The sequence below is a fragment of the Zonotrichia leucophrys genome, chromosome 5 (genome assembly GCF_028769735.1).
Source record: "Zonotrichia leucophrys gambelii isolate GWCS_2022_RI chromosome 5, RI_Zleu_2.0, whole genome shotgun sequence".
NCBI classification, from domain to species: Eukaryota; Metazoa; Chordata; class Aves; order Passeriformes; family Passerellidae; genus Zonotrichia; species Zonotrichia leucophrys.
This window is the reverse complement of record NC_088175.1, coordinates 18,531,841-18,555,193: the sequence shown is the minus strand read 5'-3', so window position 1 is coordinate 18,555,193 and position 23,353 is coordinate 18,531,841. Positions and strand designations below refer to the sequence as shown.

The following is a 23,353-nucleotide window of genomic DNA, read 5'->3' as shown; positions in this document are numbered from 1 at the left end:
CTCAGACAGAAGGGGTAGTTTGCAGCAGAGAGAAACAACACATGGTGGCAGATACATTTTAAAACTCTGTCTGTTGTTCTTGCACCCTTTTCCCTGCCTTTCTCTTGGTGCTTTATTTTAAAATGGTGTTTCTTGTGGAAATGGCTAAGGGCTCCATGGAAAAGATACAAGGCAACAATAATATCCAGGAAAGAAAACTATACCACAACATCTTCAATATTGTTAAAAATGCTTTAATTACTAAAATAGACAATTCAAGATATTCTGTCTTCGGTTCCAAACACCGGCATCTTGCATTAGACATTTGCCACTCACAAAATTAAACTAAGCACTGCCCATGGGCAAGATTTACACATATGGGTGACCAGTATCAGAAATTAACATCAGAAAGAATGAAACTGAAGTGAAAGCTATTACTTGTGCTTCTGCAGTCACTCATATTAGGCAGTCCTTGTTAGTGCCTGGCTCAAAGACATTACAAAGGAGGAGATAAAAATCAGGGCTGCAAATAGAGCTCTTCTCTTAAAAGGCTGCTTACTCTTTAGTTTAGGTAATAAATAATCTCATTGCACTAGGGTAAGTGTGAGGACTTGACTGGGTTGTCAGATCCCCCCCACCCACTTCAGTTCAGATGTAAACAGCAGGGGCTCAATTCTGCAAATTCTTGCAAAAATAAACCTTTTAACAGAGTTTTTTGTTTCTCCCATAACTGAAGGATCATGCCAGTAACAGAGAGCAGAAGTTCTGCTTCAGTTAACGAATTGTGCCACTGACAAATGAAGGCCCTGAGCATTCAGATTAAATGCAACTTTGGTACTGGGAAGCAGATGCTACCCCTTAGCATTTGTAGTACCAGAGTCTGAGGAAAAGAATGCAGAAGAAACAACTTCCTTTGCATGGTACCCTTCTTCTAGCCCCTCCTTGTTTCAGGCAAAACCCAGTCCTCCAGCCCTCCTCAGGGCTGGTGTGTTTTCAGGGGGCAGATAACACTGCTGCTTCTCCCTTAGGTAGAGCATCCCACCTTCAAAACACAGCCTCACTGCTGCCAGCTCTTAGCCCCAAGATCCAGGAAGAGTTTGTCATAGCACTGGCTCAGACTGAAAGATGATTTCTGGATTATTAAATTAGCTTGTTCTTAGGGTAACGCAGCCTGGCCAGTAACCACTGCACCCCTACTTTGTTTTTTTCTGAGAATACAGAAGTGTTCACTGAAGGCATAATGAATGCATTTGCAGTCACCTTGTTCTGCAGACCAGACCATATACCAAGTTTTGCCAACAGTAGGAAGAGGAATAAGAAATGTTTATGGTTGAGAAGAGGCTTCATGTTCAAACAGAAACTTCTAGAGAGAAAGGAACAGAACTTTGGTGTGACACAGGAATTTCTCAATGTGGATCTCAAACAGATTCTGGTAAGGACCACACATGTAGGATGAGCATGTCCTGTTTCAAAAAAGCAGCCTGAATTTATGGCAAAGTGTCAGTGATAAGTATGGATGGCTCCATCTGCAACCCTTGGCTTCTTGTTGCTGACTGAACTTGTTCAATCAAAAGCATGCCTTGCACCCTCGTGCTGTAAAACCTGATATGAGAAGTGGTAGCTTAATCAGCCACAGACAAACTTGCACTGCTAACTAGAGGAAAAGGACTAATGTTCACAGTAAGACAAATTTCTAAGTCTCCAAACTGTTTGGCAAGACCATTGAAGACATGAGTGCATGATTTCCTCCCCTTGCTGGGAATTACCAATTATTTTCAAATCCAGTTTGCAGAGAAGGCAGCGTGAGGGCAGTCTTTGGTTTGACAGAAAGGTGTTTTAGAGCAACTGGGACACTTGGTAACTGCAACTGCCCACCAGGGACAGCAGTGGCTAGAAGTTTCCCTCAGTCACATGAGCAATACCTCTTTGTTGTGATGGGGTAAATTCACCTGTACCTTACACATCCCTTGAAGAGGTGAAGACAGTAGCAAGCTGCCAATTATTTCATGGGGGGAAGACATCTCTACAGCTGTTTTTACTTAGGGCAATGGATGGGTTTCAAATGGGAGACCACACCTTAGAGCTCACTCCAGCAAAAGGGACTGTGGTGCTCAGACCTCTTGCTGGCCCAGCAGGCCTTGCTGGGCTGTGCCCTGCCTGCTGTCCTTGGGATAGCACCAGACTTGACTCTTGGGTGAGCACCACCTCAGGTCAGGTGTCCTGAATCAGTTCATACAAGAACCTGAGGAGCACCAGCAGCAGAGGGAAGAAGGCTGTGGACGTGCCTTGCTGAGAGCAGAGAAACAGAGCTGGCTCTCACAGCAAACTGAGCTGTCAGATCAGCCATTTCATCTGACTGCAATCTCCTTGTGGGTGGAATGTGACAAGCTCATCTTCTGGCAGTTTCAATAGCTGGCACTGCTGCCTCGTTGTGCCAGCACAACTATGTGTTATGACTACATGCTAAATGAATAAATTTATCAAGTCTGGTAGTCAGATGTATGGTGTAGCTGCACAGACTTGGAAAGGGCAGCAAAACTGAAACACAGGCACACCTTCTGCTCAGGAAATGCCTACTGCCCAAAAACTGCTTGGTAAATGACTATGTTTTAGCCAGCACCTTTCCCAAAACCATGCCCAAAGTGTACTTACAGCAGGCCCTTGAAAGACTGGAATATTCTTGCCATGTATTTGCTAAGATAGCAGCTGGATTTTTGGAACACTGAGGTTGGCAGCATCCAGAGTTGTTCACTTTTCTCTGCATCACTGTTGATGCTATTCCTGATTTCTGTATTTAACATCTCACAAGCAAATTTAAGTTATTTATGTTTAAATAGAAGGGGGTAGGGGAAGTCATGTGTCTGTAGTCTGCCACCACATCCAGGAACTCTGTGCTTCTAACAAACTTGCTGGTGAAAGCTGATTTTGAGCCCCTTGCTTATTCTCTGCTGGAGTTTAGACCTTTTGACTTTCTTAAGGCAGATTCTGGATCATTTATGGCAATCACAGTTATAAATCATACTCTCATTAGGCACAATGCCAATCCAGGGTAAAGAGCTGTCATATATTTTTGGTCCATGTTCTGCTCTGTGACCAGTCCAGCTGAACACTATACCTGGAGATTGCAATTTACTTTCTCAGCATTTTCAGAAATGCTGAAGTCCACAGCAGTATCACAAGTCAATAAGTCATTCCCAGAGACTGCAGCAGGTAAAAGGTAGCACCCAAAGTCCAGCTTGTCTCTATGTTGTTTACTTTCTTTGTCAACTATAAAAGAAGAAAAACAAGTTATTCCTGACAGTTCTTTAGATTCGTAAGTTACACAAATGACAGCAACTACATGTTACAAATCTGGAAAGATTCAGTAGATAATTAGTCAGAAAAATTAACTAATGCATGTTAATCAATAGGGATTTAACTGTTTTTTTTTCTCACCTTTAAGACTGTGTTGTCCCTAAATCCAAAACCTTCCTTTAATAAAGCAGTGATGTAAGTGAGATCCATGCAGAGGAAAGGACTGGCTGAGTTGTACCTCTCCATGTTATCACAGACTAGAGAAGGAAAAAAGAAAAAACAAAGGGATCTCAGCAAAATAACAATTTTTATCCACACTGTACATTTGAAGTGAACTCAAGCCAAAGCTTACTAAAACAAGCCACCTCTTCTATTACTGGTTATGCATGACACATGGTACACACACTGCAGAGCTTCTACAATGTAGTGAGAATAAACCATATAGTACATCAATGTTCTACAATGTTGGAGAATAAACCATATAGTACATCAAGTTTCTCTTAACTCCATCAAAACTACATCTTTTATTACAGCAACATGATCCACACAGCTCTTTTGAAGAACCTCTGCTCAACTGATAACTAGCTGGGTGTTGGATTACTTATTTTTTCACCAACACAGCATCACTTGTTTTCATCTCTCCTCCATGGATGGATCCAGTAATGGATTCCACTTTCTAGGATGGCAGTTGAGTTTATTTTTCTAACCACACTTGTCTAAGGAAATGCAAGAGGCTATTGCCCAACCACCCACTCCCTTGCTGCAGCTAAGTCAAGATTCTGTATTCAGGGTGGCAGTGACTGGGAAATGTATTTACACTAAAGCATCATGTTCTACACCGACTGTCACTGCCCTGTTCTAGCAGCAGCAAGAGCAGAGTTCACTTCCTCCTAAGAAAAGATAAGCAGCATCCTTCTACTATTGAAATGAGATAGAGAAGAATTAGTTAAGGCTCACAGAATTGATCTCCTGATGGTCTAAAGCTAAGTAAGTGGTTTGATAATGTTAGGTAAGATCTTAGCTACGTCTTTGGAAATAAGCTCTCTCACTATCCAGGGAAAAAATAACAACCAACCCACACTCAAACTTTAGAGCCTAATCCCCCTATTCAAAATCATCCAAGTTTCCAGGGAGATTAAGTTTAAGTGAAAAATCATTAAAATTTAGGCCTTATTTTAGGAAAAAAGTCAGTCCTGAACTACGTAATTAAGCATCTTCTGCTGAAAAATATGGTATTCTCATTGTCTTGAGAATGATCACAGTACAGAGGTTATTTGCTTTTAGCCATCAGCAGCCAGGCAAGGTGGGAGCTCTTTATCCACAGGAGGTACAAAACTAGAACAAACATTCAGGAAAAAAGACAGGGGGAGGTAAAGGAATGTGGAAGAGGTTGCCAGTCTTAAAAACCCTCTCCCTCCATTTTGAGATTAAATAGGATTTAAGGTGACAAACTTACAGAATTCAGTGCTCTCTTAAACCCAGAGAGTTGCACTTTGACAGAAGCTCTTGATGCAGCAAATTCATTTTCTTTTGTAGTGACTCTATGAACTACCTCCTTCTCCTGAATAGAGCTGTAAATCCACCAACCCCTCACTGCTCTATCAGTATTGTCTTCTGCATTAGTTAGAGTCTTTGACTAATAAAAGTAACATGACAGGTGTAAGTGCAATAAAGGTTAAATAAATTTGCTTTTCTTCCAAGTCACATTATGTGCTGCCTACACATTGATATTTTTGTTATTTCTTGTCCAAACCAGTTTCCCAGCTCATGACAATTACCTTCTTTGGCTTTTCTTTCAAAATCTCTCACTTCCAAAACACCTCCGCGTTCATAATCTGAAAGAGATGTGAGAAAATATCGTCATAGACCTGACAGCATTTGAATTCTTTATCCAACTTGACCCTCGAACAACTCAGGGATGCTGCACTAGGAGTGAGACCTGCTTGGAACAGAAGACAGAGCTGCAGGTGTGACTGGAGCCCGGAGCATATTTCATGTGCTGAACACCAAACTGCAGTGACAGATAAATGTCATTCCCTCGAGGCATTTTGTGTATCTCCTCTTTCTCAATAACATTGCTTTCCTCTGCTCCCCATGGCTCCAGCCACCAGGGTTCCTCTGTCACCTTCTGGAAGACATGCTCACATGGAGGAGATTATCCCAAATTTACCGATTAGGTTGGTGTCAGCTGCCCGATCATAGTAATAGGAGAAAGCATAGAAGGAACTTCCACGTATCTCCTCTGGCTGGTGAAGTTTCCCTTTGACAACCTTGAGTACTTCCAAGTAGCAAGGCTTGAATCCTGTTTCTCCTGTCAGGAAAAACACAGACTGGGTCAGCCAAAGAGCATATGCAAGAGATGGAAGCAATAGTGGCAACAGGATGAAAAATTAAAGAAGCAGAGATTAAAGCATCAGAACAGGAGCTTACATATCCCTTCTGTAATCCAACATGGCATCTACACACAGGCAAGGACTCTAAAAGCCCCTCATCAAGGAGAACTGGTTAGAGCAGATCACTGCTGTGTCTGAAAGAAGGGCCACACAAACTACTTCCATGTCACGCAAAACGCCCATTGAACACGTTCTGTGGCCAGCAGAATCTTCTACATTTGCTGCCACTTGTTAGATAAAACCTTGCTTTCTCTCCCCAGCACACTGTAATTTTACCAACCTACTCCACACACATGAAATCTGCAATTCAGCTCTCATGTCTCCAGTCTGTTCAAGTCTATGATTGCAGCAGACTCACTCTCTCTACACAGCATTAGAGATTTATTATTATTAGAGACTTAAGAAACAGTTCCACAAGTGAGATTAACTGGTAGGCCAAAATGTTTGTACTCTAACATAAACAGAATTTTTGCACTTTGCTCAAAGCCTCAGAAAAACCTCTCTTATTTGTACAAGTAATTCTAAACATTTCCTATAAAGGTATGATTTGTAATAAGAGATCACAGTCAGAGGACAGGGGTACAGGTCAGCTACTCTTACAGCTTCAGATTTTAATCTGGATTTCTCAGAAGTCAACCTTTGCAACTGGACAGATATCCTTCATATCCCAATCATCATCAGTTAACTGAGGAAATATTTGACAAGGAAAAACTCAGATTCTGGAGATAAGACTTATTGTAAAAGAAACAAGTCTCCTTAATTTACCTTCTTTGTTGCCACCATACTGATATTTCACTCCCCCGAAGTGCCACTCTGCCTCCAAATGCTTAGGCAAACAAGAACTGCGGAACATTTGTCCATCCACAACTGGAAAGAGAGCAGAGAGGAGAGTCAGGAAGCACAGAATTTTACGTAGCTATAAATCAATAGCAGAACCAGAAAAGCCTGAAAGATCTTCATTAAAGTCTTTAAGCCAAAGTACAAAAATCTGAATTGATGGATGTGGCACTAACTGATTACAAATTAAGGACCAGTTTCAAGTCTAGAAAAGTTGTGTCTGTTTTGTCCTGCAAATAGCAGAGCAGCCAGGCTTGTCATTTTTTAATGAGATAAATGGTACAAAGGTATCTGGATAATGGCTGTTCATCACAAAAGACAAGAAATGAGAGGTGATAAACGCACAGATGCACAAACCCTAATGACAGCAGATAAGAAAGACAAACAAAGCAACTGAGCAATGAAGACAAATCCTCCTAAGACAGAGATCAATGGCCACTACAGCATCCACTGAATGTAACCTTTGAGGGGTTCAACCAGAAATACTGTAAACAGCTACTGATAAGAAGAAAACATGATTATTGCTGCACCCACAGGTCTCAAAGAAAAAGCAAACTTCTAACAGTATGCTTGAGGCAGACTCTGGGACAGCAAAATTTACTATGGGATGCTTAGGGAAAGGCTCAAAGGCTGGGAAAAGGGGGAATTAAGGGATCAGGGAAGTGCAACTATGGCAAACCAGAGGAGACTACAAAAGAAGACAGTCACAAGTAAGCAGGTCCATGTGTTTTTCTGTCTGAGCTTTGTGACCAATCATTGCAGTCTGTCCTATCTTCTTCTTAATCCCTACTCCCAACTATTTCTGATTTGAGTACATTCCAGTAATTATCACAAGTCCATCTAGCTGTCAAGTAAGAATCCAGAAGGTGGAAAGACCCTGGGTCCTGGCCAGAGACTAGACAAAAGGCTCAAGCTGTGGGTGAGGGACTGGAAAGACTCAGGAATGTGAGTATGCACTCAGGTTACTGAGTGAGAGCACGTGATGTGCTCCTGGGCTTCCATCTAGACTAGGGCAGTGCACACAACAGGTCTGGGGAACACCACAGGCCAGGCAGATCCTACAAAGTGGGTTTGGCCTAAGCAGCACCCCTAAGGAAAAGGATCTGTCCATGCTGCTTATGCTTCTGTGGATGCTTGTAAAGCTGTGTGTTTGTGGCTGGCCACGGTGTTTGTATGCTCCCACATGTGCATTACTGGAATTTGCACTTGCATGTCACTGCTGACTGATCTCAAAAACAGGGAAAAGCAGCTGTCCCACAAGACAACCCCTGAACAAGTGGTAGCTGTTTTCAGACAAACATATGCCATCAGCAACATAGAAAAGACCAAGATACAGAAGTGAAGACACACAGGAAATGGGCTGCTGACACAAGGCTTAGTCTAAGCATCTCTTCATAAATCTTAAATGTTTTAGTATATGAACATACCTTCCATGTTCAAAGCTCCAAGCGTTGCCAGTCTTGCAGCTTTTAGTCCAAACCCCAAATAGCTGTGAACAACAAAAGACAGATGTTATAGTCTTAATTCCTGAATATCTGGTATGCTTTACTCATAGCCCTCTTCCTAAGTCCTGGAACACCCAAACCAAATTTCCTTCCTCTGATTCCCAAAAGGCTCCCTCTCTAAAACAGAGTTCCCTTTGCCAGAACAACCCTGAGGGCCAAAAGAGTGACATGAACCCAAGAAATACAAAGAGTTGTAAAATGGGTGAATCTAAACCTGCAGGAAGTGGTTAGAGCTGATGTGGCATTTATACGAGATGATCATGTAAACCAAAAAAGCACCACCTTAAAAATGAGGGAGGAAGAAGGGCAAGTGCTGAGTGTGTGGGGAATAGGGCAGCCACTCTTTTGCAGCACACACAAAACTATGTGCTCTTAGGGCAGAGTGCAGAACCTCCCACAAAATAGGAACCCTGGCTTTGTGTGAAATTCACCTGTTTTGACTCCACAGGTAACTGCCACATTCATTATAAGCTAGAACACGAACAATGCTTATGAGAATGTCATCACACATTGCAGCAACATAGCCAGATTAAAATCCTGTTGACCCTTTCATTCCCATCTCTGTGTTTGGTCACTTACCACTTGTGTCATGTCATTTTAAACGTTTCCAGAATATTCAGAGTTAAACTAACCTCCAGCTCTCTCTCAACTTTTAGGAGATGATTTTTCAATTCCAATTATTTTAGGTGATCTAATGGACTGTATCAATGACTACAGCAATTAGTTACATCAGCAAATGTAAGGAGTAGGAGAGAATGACTATTAGACCAGCTCTGTTGTCAAGTAAGCAGGTTCTATAACTGGCTGAGATGGTAATGTTCACTCCACTAAGTCTCAGGAAATCCTCTTTCCAAATCTCTGATCGCTTTTAGTTCTGACTACTGGCACAATATATACCTTTCTGCTTGTTTCAGAATATTTGGCTTGAATCCAGTAATAAGAATTCTTTTCCTTCAATATGGGTTCACAATGCTGTCCCTTCATTTGAAAGACTGCTTAATATTCCCTTGCAGTGACATTAACCATGATCCTGGAATGCTTCCAGCCAGCTAATGTCATGTTCCACTTCTACTGTTCCATGCAGATAAGTAGTAAAAAAGTCATGGTCTCTGCTGCTGGTACCAGGATGATGTGGCTGTTAGCTCAGGGGCTGATTTCCCCACTGGAAATAGCAGTTTTTGCTCCTCACCTGTGGGTATAGAGCTTGTACGTGCTATTAAACATTTCAAATGAGGTAAGAAAATCCTCAGGGGTTTCCTTCAGAGTTTCCTAGAAGTTAAGTAAAAAAAAAAAAAAAAGTTTTCATTTATATTATGCAATAAAGAATAACCAACTTTATTGTAGTATCAGAGATATACCCATACAGTTTACTGCACACTCATCTGACCTGCTTTGAAAACAAAGTACAGCTTTCCAATGCTGCCACTGCTGTAGTATCTGCAGCCTTTAACACTGATTTTATTTATATGCATCTTTGTGCTACTTCAATGTATAAGAGGGAAGCACAACATATCAGGATGAAAACACTTTCTAATTCAGGTAACCTGAATTTTTTCAGAGTACTTACATGTTACTCTACATGTAGAGAGTCCCCATCCCCATTACCAGAAATCAGCTGCACTACAAGTGCTATGAACTTTTTCAAGTCACACCAGGCACCTAAACTGAGGTACTCAGAAGAATTAAAAATACAGGGTATAGGCCCCATTTTCACCATGTCAAATGTCTTGCTGGTACTCAAGCAAACACTGTGATCACTCACTCCCAGTCTTAGGGCTGCCTCACCTAAATTAGCCTCTTGTCTCACCACCTCCAGTTTCTTCCTCTGTCTTCTCTCTGTGCACACCTCCATTCATCCCCCTGCCCTGGCTTCCTGACAGACTAACTCACACTCTTGCAAGGCTGAACCACTTCAGCAATCATTTACTGATTCTTTGTGTCCCCTCCCTAAGCTCTCAGTCTCAGTCTCTCCTCTCCTCATGCCTCATCCTCCCACCCCTTCTTGGCTCCATGCGCTTTTATCACCCGTGGTTATTCTGGCCAAGCAGCAGAGTCAGAAAGAACTGAAGCTGCACAGTCCTGCAGTTGCCATGCAAGTAAGAGATCCAGGTCTGGGTTATTTTTTCTAGAGTCCTAGACAGAAGCCTGCTCAAAGCTGAAAGGATTTTGACAGTAATCAGCTTGAGCTTCTCCTGAGAAAATACAAATCAAAATTTGCTTTGGGTCTCAAGTTGATTTTCACTGAAATGGCAGTCACATCCTTGGCCTCATACACACAGACTGCCATATTTTGAGTTCTGTTTCTAAACATTACATTGCAAAAACTATTTAAAGGAGAGATCCTCAAACAAAATTAGTTTGGAGAAAACAATTGTCTTTTTTTATGCCATACTTTCACAAAAAATGAGGCAGACACCAGATAGACAATTTCATAATTACTATGATTGGTTTTCAGTTGCTTTTAGCTTTGGCAATAATGCCATGAAATTAAAATCAGCTCCCTGCAGTTGTCATTATATGTTCTTTACTTGCTTGTAATTCATATTTAATTAAAAAATCTCTTACAGTATTTTGTTCAAAACTAATACAAGAGCAAGCATGCGACTGCCTCGGATTGCAGGAAGGAAAAATCTCCACTGCAAATCAAAGGGAGGTATTCCCAGTGTCAGATGGGAAAAACTCCCAAAAACATACTGAGCTTATTTATTTGAACTTGACAGCACAGGTGAGAAGCAGACACAGTGTACAAGCATGAACCTTGACTCCACACTGCCCTACAAGTGCACACCATTAGTCCTGGTCAGCAGCAAACACTCCAGGCCTTTTCCTGCAAGGCTGGAAGGGGACATTTGAATCCTGAGCTGCAGTTCAGCCTATTTCACGGTTCTATTTATTCTCCAAAACCCTGCCATGCAACACCCTTTCCTGTTGGTCCAGTGCCCACTTTAGCAGGTGTTATCAACACAAAACAGAGGACAAGCCCACAGTACACTTGAGGCTTTGCTGAACAGGATAAGGTTGCATGTCATGTTTCAACATAACACACAGTTGCAGAATTAGAATATCCTGATGTGAAAGCCATGTGTTTTGTAGGCACCAAAAATCCTTTGATAAGACAATCTTAAGTTCTATTAAAAAAAAGTTAAAGAAATTACTCCTTCAGAAAGAGCAAGATAAACACATCACAATATGAAGGTACAGAATAAGTAATTTTCTCATGCAAACTGCAGACTTGAGTCACAGTTCAAACTGTTTCTAAACAGGTATGGAACTACTAAAAAATCCAGCAGAGGCGTCTGGGGGACAGAGAGCAGAATATTTAAAAGGAGTGAGAAGAAACTGATAAGAAAACAGAGAACTGACTGTGCTGCTATTAAAGAAATTTACCCTATACAACACTCCTCCCCTCCAAAACTTAGTGAAGACCTGTTATCAGACTCAAATGGGGGAAAAAAGATCAGCCCCTGCATTTCTTCTAATATTCAAGAATACTACCTAGAAATGTTCTACATTTCTTGAATACACAGCAATATCAACATGAATGAGGCTTTCCCAGCCTGAGTCCAGAAAACAAAAGCTGTTTCTTTTTGGTTTTACTCATTTGCTTTCTTTTTATTTCCTCATGATTCAGGCTGCTTTGTTTGCAAGCGCCTATGAGCCAGCTGCCGATCTCAAAGGGAACAGAAATACAGATGTTGTGTAAACCAGGGATGTTCTGCTTGTGCCACTGCTGACAAAGTGGCACCAGAGAGTGCAGCAGCACTCAGGTCTCTCCACCAGCCTTGTGCAGTCCCAGCCCACACACTTTTAACCACTCCTCACCTCAAACCGTGGCAGGAATGTGATTTGGGTTGAGGCTCCTCCCAAGTCCAGAATCCCAACAGTTTGCTGGTTCTGGCCAGACAGCTGCCCTGCAAACAACACCGTGCTCAGAACAGCCCCAGGTGCACAAATGCTGAAATGCAGACGCTGTGTGGATGCTCAGGCAGCCACCAGGTGATCACAGCAAGACAAGGAGGGCTGGGCTGCCCTTCAAAGAAAAAAACTCAGAGAGAACAGGCAGGCAAACAGAAAGTATTACAGAAAGAGACAGACTTTCTTCCTTCATTCCAATCTCTCCTCCAAAGAGACAAAAGCAGACAAATTTCCAGGTATCAAGCAAAAGCTGAAAGTAAGAGACAAAGTATCTCCTGCAGAAGACTGTCAGGGAAAGTACACAAATTTTGTAACCACCATACATCTGGGCAAAAGCAGTAGGGGAAGGAAGGGCAGTAAGAGCCAAACCAGCTACTGTAATTTCTCTTCACCTAGAGCAGCTTTTTTGCTTGCCCATCTATCTGCTAGGGTACTGATTTTCTTTTCACTAGATTGCACTCCCAGAACTCTCAGAGCCAGTAGTGCCAAGGCAGCATGCCCTGCAGCACCACTGCAGCTGCACAGCCCACACTGGGAGGAAGAACACTGCCAGGCCTTGTTTCCCACACATGAGCAGTACTGCTCCCCAAAGCTTGGGAAACCAGCCTGCCAGCGCCTCCAAGATCTGAGTAAATTCTGGCACCTTCAGGGTTAAGATGTCTCCTTCTTACTACAGACCCTGGGACACAGGCTGCCCAAGGCAATCCTCTGCTTTAGCACTGGTGAGAGGGCAGGCAGGAAAAAGCATGGCCAAGGCAGAGGAACTCAGGGTGACCATCTCCACAGAAGTTACTCAAGTTCAAGTTTAGAGTAGCTATACAGAAATAATTACCTGTCAAAAAGTTCACAGTGATCCAGGCTAAAATTCCTGCAATGAGTGAAAAAAAGAATAAAAAACAAAAACAAACCAGTCACCATTAAATACTCCCACAATCTCCTGCCCACTGTTACTAGCCCTCCATAGGTTATTTATTTACCTGGAAGTCATCACTAGCTTAAACCAAGAACCACAGACTTCAGAGATTAATTCAAACTCTTAATTAAATTCTATGATGCATTATTGATTCATACAAGTCTCATGAGCTGAAATAGGTAGGACTTTGTAATATCCATGCAACTGCAGCATACATAAATCATATCTATTATCCAAACAACATACAAAGAAGTAATGAGCTGACACAATGCACAAGTTTCCTTGAGCCTGGTTTTGCAGCCCAGCATTTCAATTCCTAATCTGAAAACTGCATTCACACCACTGTGTTTTAATCTTAAGGTTTCTATAATTACACTACAGACAGAGCAGCAACCAGTAAAACACAAACAGCTCCTTTGATTCCAGTGGCTTGCTTGACACTTACATGATTCTCACCCAAACATATGACAATAGAAGAGGTAGGGATTTTAAATAAACTTGGCAGGCTACCCTGTGCTCTGTTATGCCTCAGAAGTCCTGCCCCTGACAATACAACAGTTCTCCCTACTGTACAATTCACCCATTAATCCACAGTCACAAACTATGCACTACACCACACTTATCAAATACTTCAATATTTTACGATACTTCTCCTTTTCTCTCAGCCCATGTGGACAGATTTTGTTCTTTAATCTTCCTCCATTTATTAGTTGTTTAAGCCCTGGGATAATTCTTGCTTTCCTTCAACACCTTCCAAAGGGGCAATTTATCTGCCACAAGGAAGAGTTCTGAACTGAAGATAACATGATAGGATGGCTCTTTTCATCAGGCATCCATACAGGTGATTATTACTTGCCCATTCTCCAAGGTAGTATGTTTGGATATGTAGCCAGAATGTTATACTGTTTTTTTCTGCACTGCAAAATCATTGCTCACTCCAAAAGTACAGCATATTTCACCTTTTCCTGTATTTTACAGTACTTGATTGCTACTTTACTAGCAGTATTTTTCCCAACAGCGTATTTTTTAACTTACTATTTTATTATTTAGTTATCTATTTTTAATACTTGCCAATTATCCTTCATCCTCCTTTAATATTTACAGTCCTCCCAATTTTAGATTGAAAATTGATGAGCCAATCACAATAGGTTATTTTTAATGCTAACATTGCAGAATTTACAAGGCACTTTCCATAAGCTTCCCAGCTTGCTATATATTGTCATGCAGCCTTCCAGAGGTGGACACCACCTCTTCTGCACCAGTTCCCAGGAGCAGGCCTCAGCTGGTCAGCCTGCATCAGGCAATGCTTACTGTTGAGACAAAGTTTTGTTCTGAAACTTGTGAAATCTCTTTGTGTATCTGCACTTGTAGCCCAACAGGTGATCAAGCAATGAACACCACCTCAGAAAGACAGGATTGAATTGTTTCAAACAGGGCCAGAAATCTTTCTTTATTCCTGCTTGGTTTAGGGACCATTTTTCTTTCCCTCTCATGTTTCTAAGATATCCCTCTTTTTCCCATTTCTCTTTGCTTTTACTTTTTACCCCTCCTAAAACACACCTTCGTGAGATCCATCCATGATGCCAACACTGTCCTCTGGAACCAGGAATGGTGATTCCTCAAAGACTTCTTTCACCTGAGGAAAGAAATGGTGATTAGATTTCTTGGTCTTTGGAGACTTGCTCTGCTCTGAGGTTGACAAAGTTTTGTTTTATGCAGCAGCAGAAACTAAGATAAGTGTGTGGAGTAGGAAAGAAAAGAAAGAACTATTGTAGGTCTCTCTCCATGCCTTCCACCACAGCAAGACACAGGATTTCTGGACCAGACAAGATACTCTGTGAGTTTTATGCTGTCGTGGGATTACAGTCTCTTTTCAGAGATTAAATTCTCTTAAGGAGAACTGAATAAAAAAAAAAAATGACACAGGGAGAACAAGAGAACAATACCAGTGCATCCAAAACAAGTCAGTACTACCTCTGACAGCAGAGCCTGAGCTTTCTCCTCTGACAGCAAGCGAAGTCCAGCCGTGGCTTTCAACACCACTGGGGTCTTTTTCCAGAGATGAGGTGGCACAGCATCGACAGCCATGTCCAGCAATGTTTTGACGCTTTCAGCACCCTAAAAGGAAAAATATGCTTCTTATATGGTTTCCTTGTACAGCCATCAGGGAATAGGCCTCTTGGTTTCCCCTCAAAACTTGTGAGAGCAGTATTCACTAGCAGAAGATACCCACACCCAACCAAGTACAAAAACCATGCCATACATCTCAGTAGAACATTAAACAGAATGTCTGCATTGGAAGGAAAGGTGTATTCACAAATATATTTTAAGGATGATAAATATCATTGTTTGTGGAAGGTATTTTTTTGAAAGGATGGAGGGAGGTGAGGGAACTGATTACCTGGCAAACCTAAACATCTTGCAGTATGATGAAACTTAAATGATGCAATTACTGACTGAGGCTACCAAAGCAAGGAGAAACATCTGTAGATTTAACTAAATGCAACATAAGAATTCCAAGTGTGTCCATAGCAAATATTGTAATTAAAATGCCAGCTGTGCAATGGTTACCACACAAGGTACAGATGTCACTGCTGAATCTCAATTATTTCCACTGCTCTAGCAATCACAGTTTGGCATTAGCAATAAACATTCTCCTGTGAAACGCCTAGAAATTTCTTTTGGGCTGAGTTCTCCTCTCCTACCCCAAAACCAAGTTTTACTGGAATCATAGGTGATTTTATAAAAGTTTTTTTTAAAAATCCCAAACCCATTCACTCTTCCATGAAGTGTCACACTCAAATTCCTGTAGCATGGAATCCAACTGAGCAAAATGAGAAACCTGAAATCCCCATAATGCTAGCCTGCAACTTCAAGGCTGCTGAAGCACACAAAATAGTGGATCTAATCTGTCATTTCTCTGGCACCTCCTTTAGTTTGTGAAAGAGCTTCCTGTCAGCACAGGGGGTCTGGAAAATGACAGCTTACTTCGGAACTAAGAAAATTATTTCTAAATGAGACAGAGTATGCATTTACTCATATTTGGGGTAGCTGTAGAGGCAATAAACACTGAATTTGGGTGCTGCTAGAGACAAAAATCACTTTGTCTTTGAAATTCTCAAAGGCATATAGTCTAGTTATATAAACATTTAAGCAATTAATTAATCCACTGTTCCACTGATGAAATATGTAAAACACCAGCTTCTATTTCACCATGCTGAACTTAACTCACAAAAGTAGAGGAACAGGTTCAGAGAGACAGCAGCAGAACTTTCACATTTCTTCTTGACTTTTTGCAATTGCAATCAGTAATACTTGAACCCGGTAGAATCTAATGATTATAACAGAAGCACGACCAACTTCCAGGGAATGCAGGCTGGTCCTACCTTTTCAGGCTGATCAGCATATGCAGACAGACCTGGCTTCACAGACTCAAAGATTTCCCCTTCCACCTCTGGAAGGTTTTCTGCACAAACAAAACATTACATGATACAGTCAACAACTCAAATCTTATTCTTTAATTTCCAAAGTGAAAGTGACTATCCTTGATTCTCCTTGAAAACAAGATTATTCCCCTCCTGAAACAAGACTTGTTCCTTCATGTCAGGAACATATTTAGCAGAAACTTGCCCTTGTACCCTCCAAGTTCACAAACAATTTATTAATAAACATGTTGTTATAATTAAAAGTATGTTCATTTAGCATTTGTGAACTACAGTAAGTTACAATAATGCAGCATAACTGTCACCTATTCTTAATAAATTTCTTTCCCTTTATGTCCTCACACAAATTGTGAAATACTAGTGCTTACTAAGACACACACCATCAATTCCCAATTATCCTTAGGTGATTCATCCAGCTGAGATAGAACAGAGCTGACTATGCTCAAGTACTTGGCTGAGAAGCCAAACAAGTTTGCCCACTGCTCCCAGAGCAGTCTGGGTGTAGAAGCCGTCCCTGGGTATTGCACACTGCAATCCAGGCTGAGTCAAACCCATCTGGACCTTGTACCAGTCCTGCTGAGCCATGGATGAAGTCATGCAAAGACACACAAGCACTGTGTCCCAGCAAGCAGCCCTCAACCTTTGCAAACCCGCTGGCTCACTGTACCCAGGCTCCTTCATCCTCCTGAATCCATCCTGTCACTCGTGCAGCCAAAATTGGGCACCTCTGCACCACGTGAGCCCCAGATACACTGGAGTGTGGTGCATCTCAGCACACTTCTCCTGGAAATGGCTCTGACCTTCAGTACTTAATAGCTCTTTAATTTACTGATTTTAATTTGCTACGAAATGTGACATAAACATATGCAGAATTCAAGTACCTCTTGATAAAATTTAAGGTAACATGCAGCCTGACAAAACCAGCCTAAGTATCTTTTCATCTCAATGAGATATGCCTAAGTATCTTTTAATCTCAATGAGATATTCTTTTTAAGCAGCTGCATAGATGAAAATATTTGAAAATTTAGAATTCTGCAGTATACCCAGAATTGTATCTCTGAGACTCACAAGACCTACAAAAAAGGCATGTACACAGCAAAACACCATGACAAATGGACAACAAACACCTGCAGGAGGACCATTTGAAGGACAAACTGTAGAAATCTTCAGCTGCTCCCAAACGCTGAGCTGGCAAAAAACCAAAACTGTTTTGAGAAGTTGGAACCTAAGTCAACACACATGGGGGCCTTACCTGGGCTCCTCTGCACAAAGGTGTAAATATGAATACGGGTTCCAGTGCTTCCTGCGTCAAACATGATGCCATAAAAAGTGTTCGCTTTGGCATTTATAGGGCACACATCAGGTGGGAAGAACTCCTTAAACCACATTTCCTTGTTTGAGTGTGAAAGAACAAAGGGCAAAGAGGAAAATGCCAATGCTATAAGGATGGGAAGTCTGGAAGATGCCATCTTGAGGCTGTCAAGATGGAGCCCTTGAGGCTGCCAAGCACGTATCAGCAATCACAGGGCTGCAGGAGGTCCTGAAGAGTTAAAAAAAAAAAAAGAAAGAAAGAAAGAATGAAAATTACCAAGAGCTCTCTCTCTTTTAAAACTCCATCAAAAAATAAAATAAATAAATCATTCTGTACACATACATTCTCCCTTTAGGTGCTTTCCAACACCTCACCCAAAAGAGTTTATTGCACTTAGTGCTACAATTACATCAAACTAATTTGTTCTTTCAGAGCAAAGTCTCTCCATTTCCCAAGCGCAGAAGAGAAGGAGTAGTTTGCTTTCCAGTATTTCTAGTTTTCACTTTTAGACAATTTCTTTCTCTTATTTGTCTTGCAGAATTTAAATATTCAGAGTCTGCAGTACCTCCTCCCAAAAGCCCAAATATTATCTGAAAAACATCAGTGCCAGAGGGGAACTCTGGGCAGAATCACTTTAACATTTGCACACTTGAGATGCTGTGGCAGAACACAAGTATTATTCAGAGTCACAAACAAAGAGAATTTCATCTCGGGCTAAGAACAGCTGCTGGGAGAGATTAGCACACAGGGAGAATGAAGGCATGTCCTTCCAGCAGCATCCCCATCTCTGAGAAAAGCCTGAGCTGCACCAGAGGAGCTGAACTGAAATGCACCTGAGCTCTGCCTCGCCGTATTTTTTCATATTTTTCTGATCTGTCTTTTTGGTTTGGTTGTTATTTTTAGAATTATAAACAACAACAAAAAAAATCAATCATAGCAAAACCCACACACTCTCACAAACCTAAAGTAGTTGCCCCAAATGCTCAGACTGCTTACAGAGCTTCTAACAACAGTGTCCCACAGCTGTGTTACACAGTATTGGATATCAAAATACAACTACATAATCCCTTGACACCTATCCCACTGCATGCATTTTTCCTAAGATATGCTAGTAAAAGACATGGGCCCAGAAATCATGGGGTGCCCAGGTAAAAAGAGGGACAATTTCTGGGATTCTTTAACAGCAGAAAAGAGCATGTGCCCAGATGTCCCACCATATGCAGTGTTGCCTGCACCAACCCACACACAGAGCACTCTGCACACAGAAGGTGCAAACAGCTCCTTATCACTCCCCAGACACTTGGTAACACATGCATCCACCCACAGCACTGCAGATTTTGCTTTATATGGCTGCTCATCAGCCGTGCCCAAGACCACTGCCCACTGCTTGTTCTTACACTTGACTGCCTTTTAGCAATCTGCTCAGCCCCACCAAGTTCATTCTCCTGAAATCTTCACTTGCTCTGTCCTACATGTATTCATCCCTAAACCCTCTCCTTTCCTTTCTATGTGTGTTTACCATAGCCTCTATTTCCTCACACCTTTCTCCCACACCCAAAAAGCTCACTTATACTCCACTTCCTTTTATCCCAGATTCAGCCCTTGTAAGACTTTTATTATTTCCATTCTTCACCTTTGTCCCCAGTTACAGCAAAGGGAGATTAACTTTTACCCATTCCCAGCAAAAAACATCACATTGCTCAGGCACCTCTCTAACTCCAGCATTCTGCTCTGTCTAGAGTCACAAAGTGCACAGCCCACTGCAGATGGGTAACCTCACCTGCCTGCTGTGACCTTTATTTTTATCCTGCTGCTTCAAACAAATGCAGAAATGCAGGCAGAGACTCCTGATCCTCTCTGCCTTAGAAGCACACTCTGAAAAGAACTGACCACAATTCCACCAGCAGACAATTCCACCAACAGCCCTGAACTCCAACTGCAGTAATTTCTAAAGTATACACATTTTATGTGGAAAGGAGTAAATAGGTAGTTCTGTAACAAAGTGCTCTCCTGGAGAGGCTTGATGAGAAGTGCCAAGCAGTTTGACACTTTTGTGGCCATGGATTTGTACTAAGATGCAGCTGGTGTTACCCAGGTTTGCTTCATCACAGCAAGGAGGGCCACTGAAAATCCAAGCAGCTGCGCTGTTTTAACAGAACATAAGGTGCCTTAGTGAGAGCCACCTTCCAGCAGGTCGAAAGAGGCGTCATTCTATGCAATGTAGGGATTTTGTTTAAAGAACTAACACAAATGCAGCCCAAGCACCTGTCTTAAGAACAAACTCCAGAGTCCTATTACAAACAGCCCATGTGACAGTTATGTAAGCCTCAGAATCTCTGATGATCCGAAAATATCTGAGCAACTGCCATCATTAACTCATACTTTCCTTACCAGACCTATGAGAACCTCAGTCTCACATGAAATTCCCTCACAAAGCTTCTCCTCTCTATCCCTTCTCAGATATACACCACTTTCTGTTTTCTACATTTCCCCTGACTTTTTTTCTTTCTCCTTTTACACCTCAAAGGACAAATAAAATCCCAACTAAACAACAAACTTACAACCAATCACCATGGGATTTTATTTTTCCTCTCCTTCATTAAGAATGAATGAGGGAGAGGAAAAATAAAATCCCATGGTGAAAAACACACACTGAGCCCTTTCAATGACTGGTGAAGTCCATTTAATCAAGCACACCAGCAAAACAATGTCCACAAGAAGAATGACAACAGATAAGAGTAAGAAATCAGAGCAAGAGACAGAAGCCAGCAGAGCACAACAAAAATGGAAATGGAAAAAATGTGGAAAGACAGAATCGAAAGTATGGAAGAAAAAAATCAGGGTAGAAATAGACAAGACATAAGTTACTGAGAAGGAAAAATATTTTCAAAACAGTTCCTCTCAAACAACTTAAAAGTTCTAGCTGGTATCAGAACTCAACAGGGTGGAGAAAATGAAGAATAAACAGAAAGGAGAAGGCAGGGTAATTGCAGTGTGAGCACAAGGTTATTAATGCAATCGAGCAGTTCAGCGAGGCAAAGCCTGCGGCCCCCTGTCACTGGGCTCAGTTAGTGTCCTTCAGAAGGAGCAGCAATAACCAGCACTGACCACCAACACGGTAGCACACACCTGAGGCAGGATGGAAGCAACAGCAGCTATTCCACTCCAGGGACTCCTAAGGAAAGCACCTCCAGAGCACCAAGCAAGGGACCCCGCGCTGCGTCACTGACAGGATGGACTATGTATCAGGCAAGTCATGAGGTCATGGAGGCACATCAAATACCAATCCAGTTGTTTTATTCAAATTTGAGTTTATCATTACTCAATGCAAGCAGTGAAACATGATTATATAACTACACAGGATGAATTTCAAGAAGTTGAAAGTTAACTTGAGATCGAGTTAGTAAAACATTTACACAAACGCTACAGCTGACCTCAACGCTGCTGAGGCCTGAGCCAGCAAAACAGCACAGAACACTCATTTCCCAGAGCAGGGAAACACGTGTAAATGTCATCTGTACACAGCAGATTGTAGGTACTACGTGAAAAACATCCAAGATAAAAAATTTGGCAGGTATGCAAATTGTATGATCCAGAAATACTGGGATGTTGCATAGAGACCTCCAAGACTGAAAGCATGAAAAAGAAGGAAAAAAAACCCAACAACCAAAGCCTCCCTAAAAAACAAAAGTAAAAACTACACCATAATAATAACTAACCTTAAGATAACAAAACACAACCTTACTTAGAGCTCACCATACACAGAAACACTAGCAATTTTCAAGACAAGAAATATTCTATACTTGACTATTTCTGACAAAATAACACACAAAACACAAACCACGCAACAGAACCATCTCCCTGTAAAAACAAATGTGATCTGACGGGAGGGAGAAGCAGTGTACCAAAGATACACAAGAATTTCACTTCTGTTTCCTAACATAATATTGGGAGATATTTGGAGGTACACTAAAATATTCAAAAATAATTATAAATAGAAATTATATAAATACAACAAATATTTTACACAAATAACTCTTTTAGGAAACAAATAAAATTACATAATTCAATTAATATTCTTCCACGCTGAAGCACACCAGAAATCATTCAGAATGGAAACTCTTCTGTGCCCAAACAGTAACAAAATCTATTTTCCAGATGAGCAGCTCTTATGGTCACAAAATCTATTTCCAGATGAGAGCTTTAACACTTAACACTCATGACTAAATAAATACTTTTTAACCTTTCTTTCCCCAGAAAAAAAAAGTTTTTACATTTTTTTCTGAGTTACTTTTATCTATTGAAAAAAAATAGCTTTATGAAATGTTTTGACAAAAACTTAAACTTCTTAAAAGCACACTGTTTAGAAAACACAATAGAAGGAATAACTGAATTCAAAGGCAGAATTTCCCAGTATTTCCATAAAAATAGTGGCACATGCGCACATATGTTTTCGGTAAAATGCTGGCTCTAGAGCTTTAAACTCCAGGGGGAAAAGTAGAACCAAGTCACAAACATCCGTTATCGGAAGTTTTAATCTTTCTTCCCCCATACTGAGGCTCCAAATACCCATTATTTATTTATTCACATTTCTGGCCAAGTGGGTTTTCAATTTTGCTCTTTAATTAGCCCCAGGCTAATTTCCAGGGAGCCGCTACCCGGCGGAGCGGGCCCCGCGCAGGGCGGCGAGCGCGCTCACCGGCGGGGCTCCAACGGCGCTTCCCTTCCCTGTCCCTGGCACGGCCGCTATTCCTGGAAAACAGACCTTGGCTGCCGGCAGCCTCGGGGCCCCGGGCTCTGCCTGCACGCCGGGCTGGGAGCGCGGCCGCCCGGGAATGCCGCTCCCGGGAATGCGCCGGACCCGGGGCTGTGGGCTCCGTCCCTGCCGCGCATCCCGGCGCCAGCGCGTCCTGCCTCGCTCCATTTCCCTCAGCCGCGACAGAAACCCAGCCGCGGGCACGCCCGAACCCCTCCCTACCTTCCTTCCCCCTGCCTGGCAAAAGCCCCCGCGGTCCGCCCCGTGCCCGGGACCCGCAGCCCTGCCCGGAGCCGGCCGCGGTGCCGCTGGGCAGGAACAGCCGCAGGACCGCCCGTCCCCGCCTCACCGGCCGCCAGCGCTATCACTCGACCGGGACGGGGCGTCCTCCCGCCCGCCCCTGGGGATAACGGGGACGCCGGCGCAGCTTTCGCGTCTCCCGCTGCCTGCCCGGCCTCGCACCCAGCGGAGCGCCCTCCCGGGACACCGGGACCGAGCACGGCTCGGGGCGTTCACCCAGCCCGGGAGCGGCGCTCCCGATCCCGGCGCCGTTGGCACCGCGGGGATGGGGGGGGGGGGGGGGGGAGGGAACGGGACGGCGGGCGCGCCGTGTCCATGGCAGCGCGCGGACGCTGCCGCGCCCCTCCCCCCGCCCCCGCCGGCTGCGCGCGCTCACCGGCCGCTCGCGCCGCCGCATCCCGCCGGCCTCTCGCGCCGCGTCACCGCCCGCCCACGTGACGCGCCGCCCGTCGCGGGAGTTGCGCGTGGCGGGCGCGCGCCGCCCGGGCTCCGCGGGAACGGGAGTCAGTCCCGCCCGCCCGCCACGACACAGCGGCCGGCCTACAGCCACCGGCGGCCGCCTCCTGACGGCACGGCTCGGCACGGCTCGGCTCGGCACGGCGCGAACTCCCCGCAGGCAGCGCCCGTGCCGCCGGGGCCGTGCTGTGGGGCGGCAGCGCCCCCCGCGGGCGGGAAGGCGCCAGGCGGGCCGGGCCGCTGGGACGAG

General features: G+C 43.1%; 1 protein-coding gene across 8 annotated transcripts; it reads right to left on the bottom strand.

The window, feature by feature from the left end:
• Positions 1-217: 217 nt before the first annotated feature.
• Positions 218-23,148, bottom strand: ENTPD5 (ectonucleoside triphosphate diphosphohydrolase 5 (inactive)). Of its 8 annotated transcripts, XM_064713406.1 has the most exons (15): positions 22,697-22,913; positions 20,721-20,816; positions 17,532-17,819; positions 16,223-16,302; positions 14,811-14,954; positions 14,397-14,472; positions 12,756-12,791; positions 11,831-11,919; positions 9,198-9,277; positions 7,931-7,992; positions 6,432-6,533; positions 5,444-5,584; positions 5,052-5,108; positions 3,415-3,530; positions 218-3,246 (listed from the first exon to the last, which is right to left on the bottom strand). In XM_064713406.1, the coding sequence occupies exons 3-15, from the start codon at positions 17,746-17,748 to the stop codon at positions 3,160-3,162; spliced, it is 1,287 nt and encodes a 428-aa protein (XP_064569476.1). In that variant the 5' UTR covers positions 17,749-17,819; positions 20,721-20,816; positions 22,697-22,913; the 3' UTR covers positions 218-3,159. The 8 variants fall into 8 exon arrangements, with proteins under 8 accessions (XP_064569476.1, XP_064569478.1, XP_064569477.1 ...); XM_064713408.1 differs by lacking the exons at positions 20,721-20,816; positions 22,697-22,913 and adding an exon at positions 23,024-23,148; XM_064713407.1 differs by lacking the exon at positions 20,721-20,816.
• Between the last annotated feature and the right edge of the window lie 205 nt (positions 23,149-23,353).

Coding starts and splice junctions, on each gene's coding strand:
- ENTPD5 (XM_064713408.1), bottom strand. CDS start 17,748: ATGGCATCTTCCAGACTTCCCATCCTTATAGCATTGGCATTTTCCTCT. Junction 14,473..14,810: donor CTCAGGCTCTGCTGTCAGAG/GTAGTACTGACT, acceptor TTCTTTCCTCAG/GTGAAAGAAGTCTTTGAGGA. Junction 6,534..7,930: donor TGGAGCTTTGAACATGGAAG/GTATGTTCATAT, acceptor CTCTCTTTCCAG/TTGTGGATGGACAAATGTTC.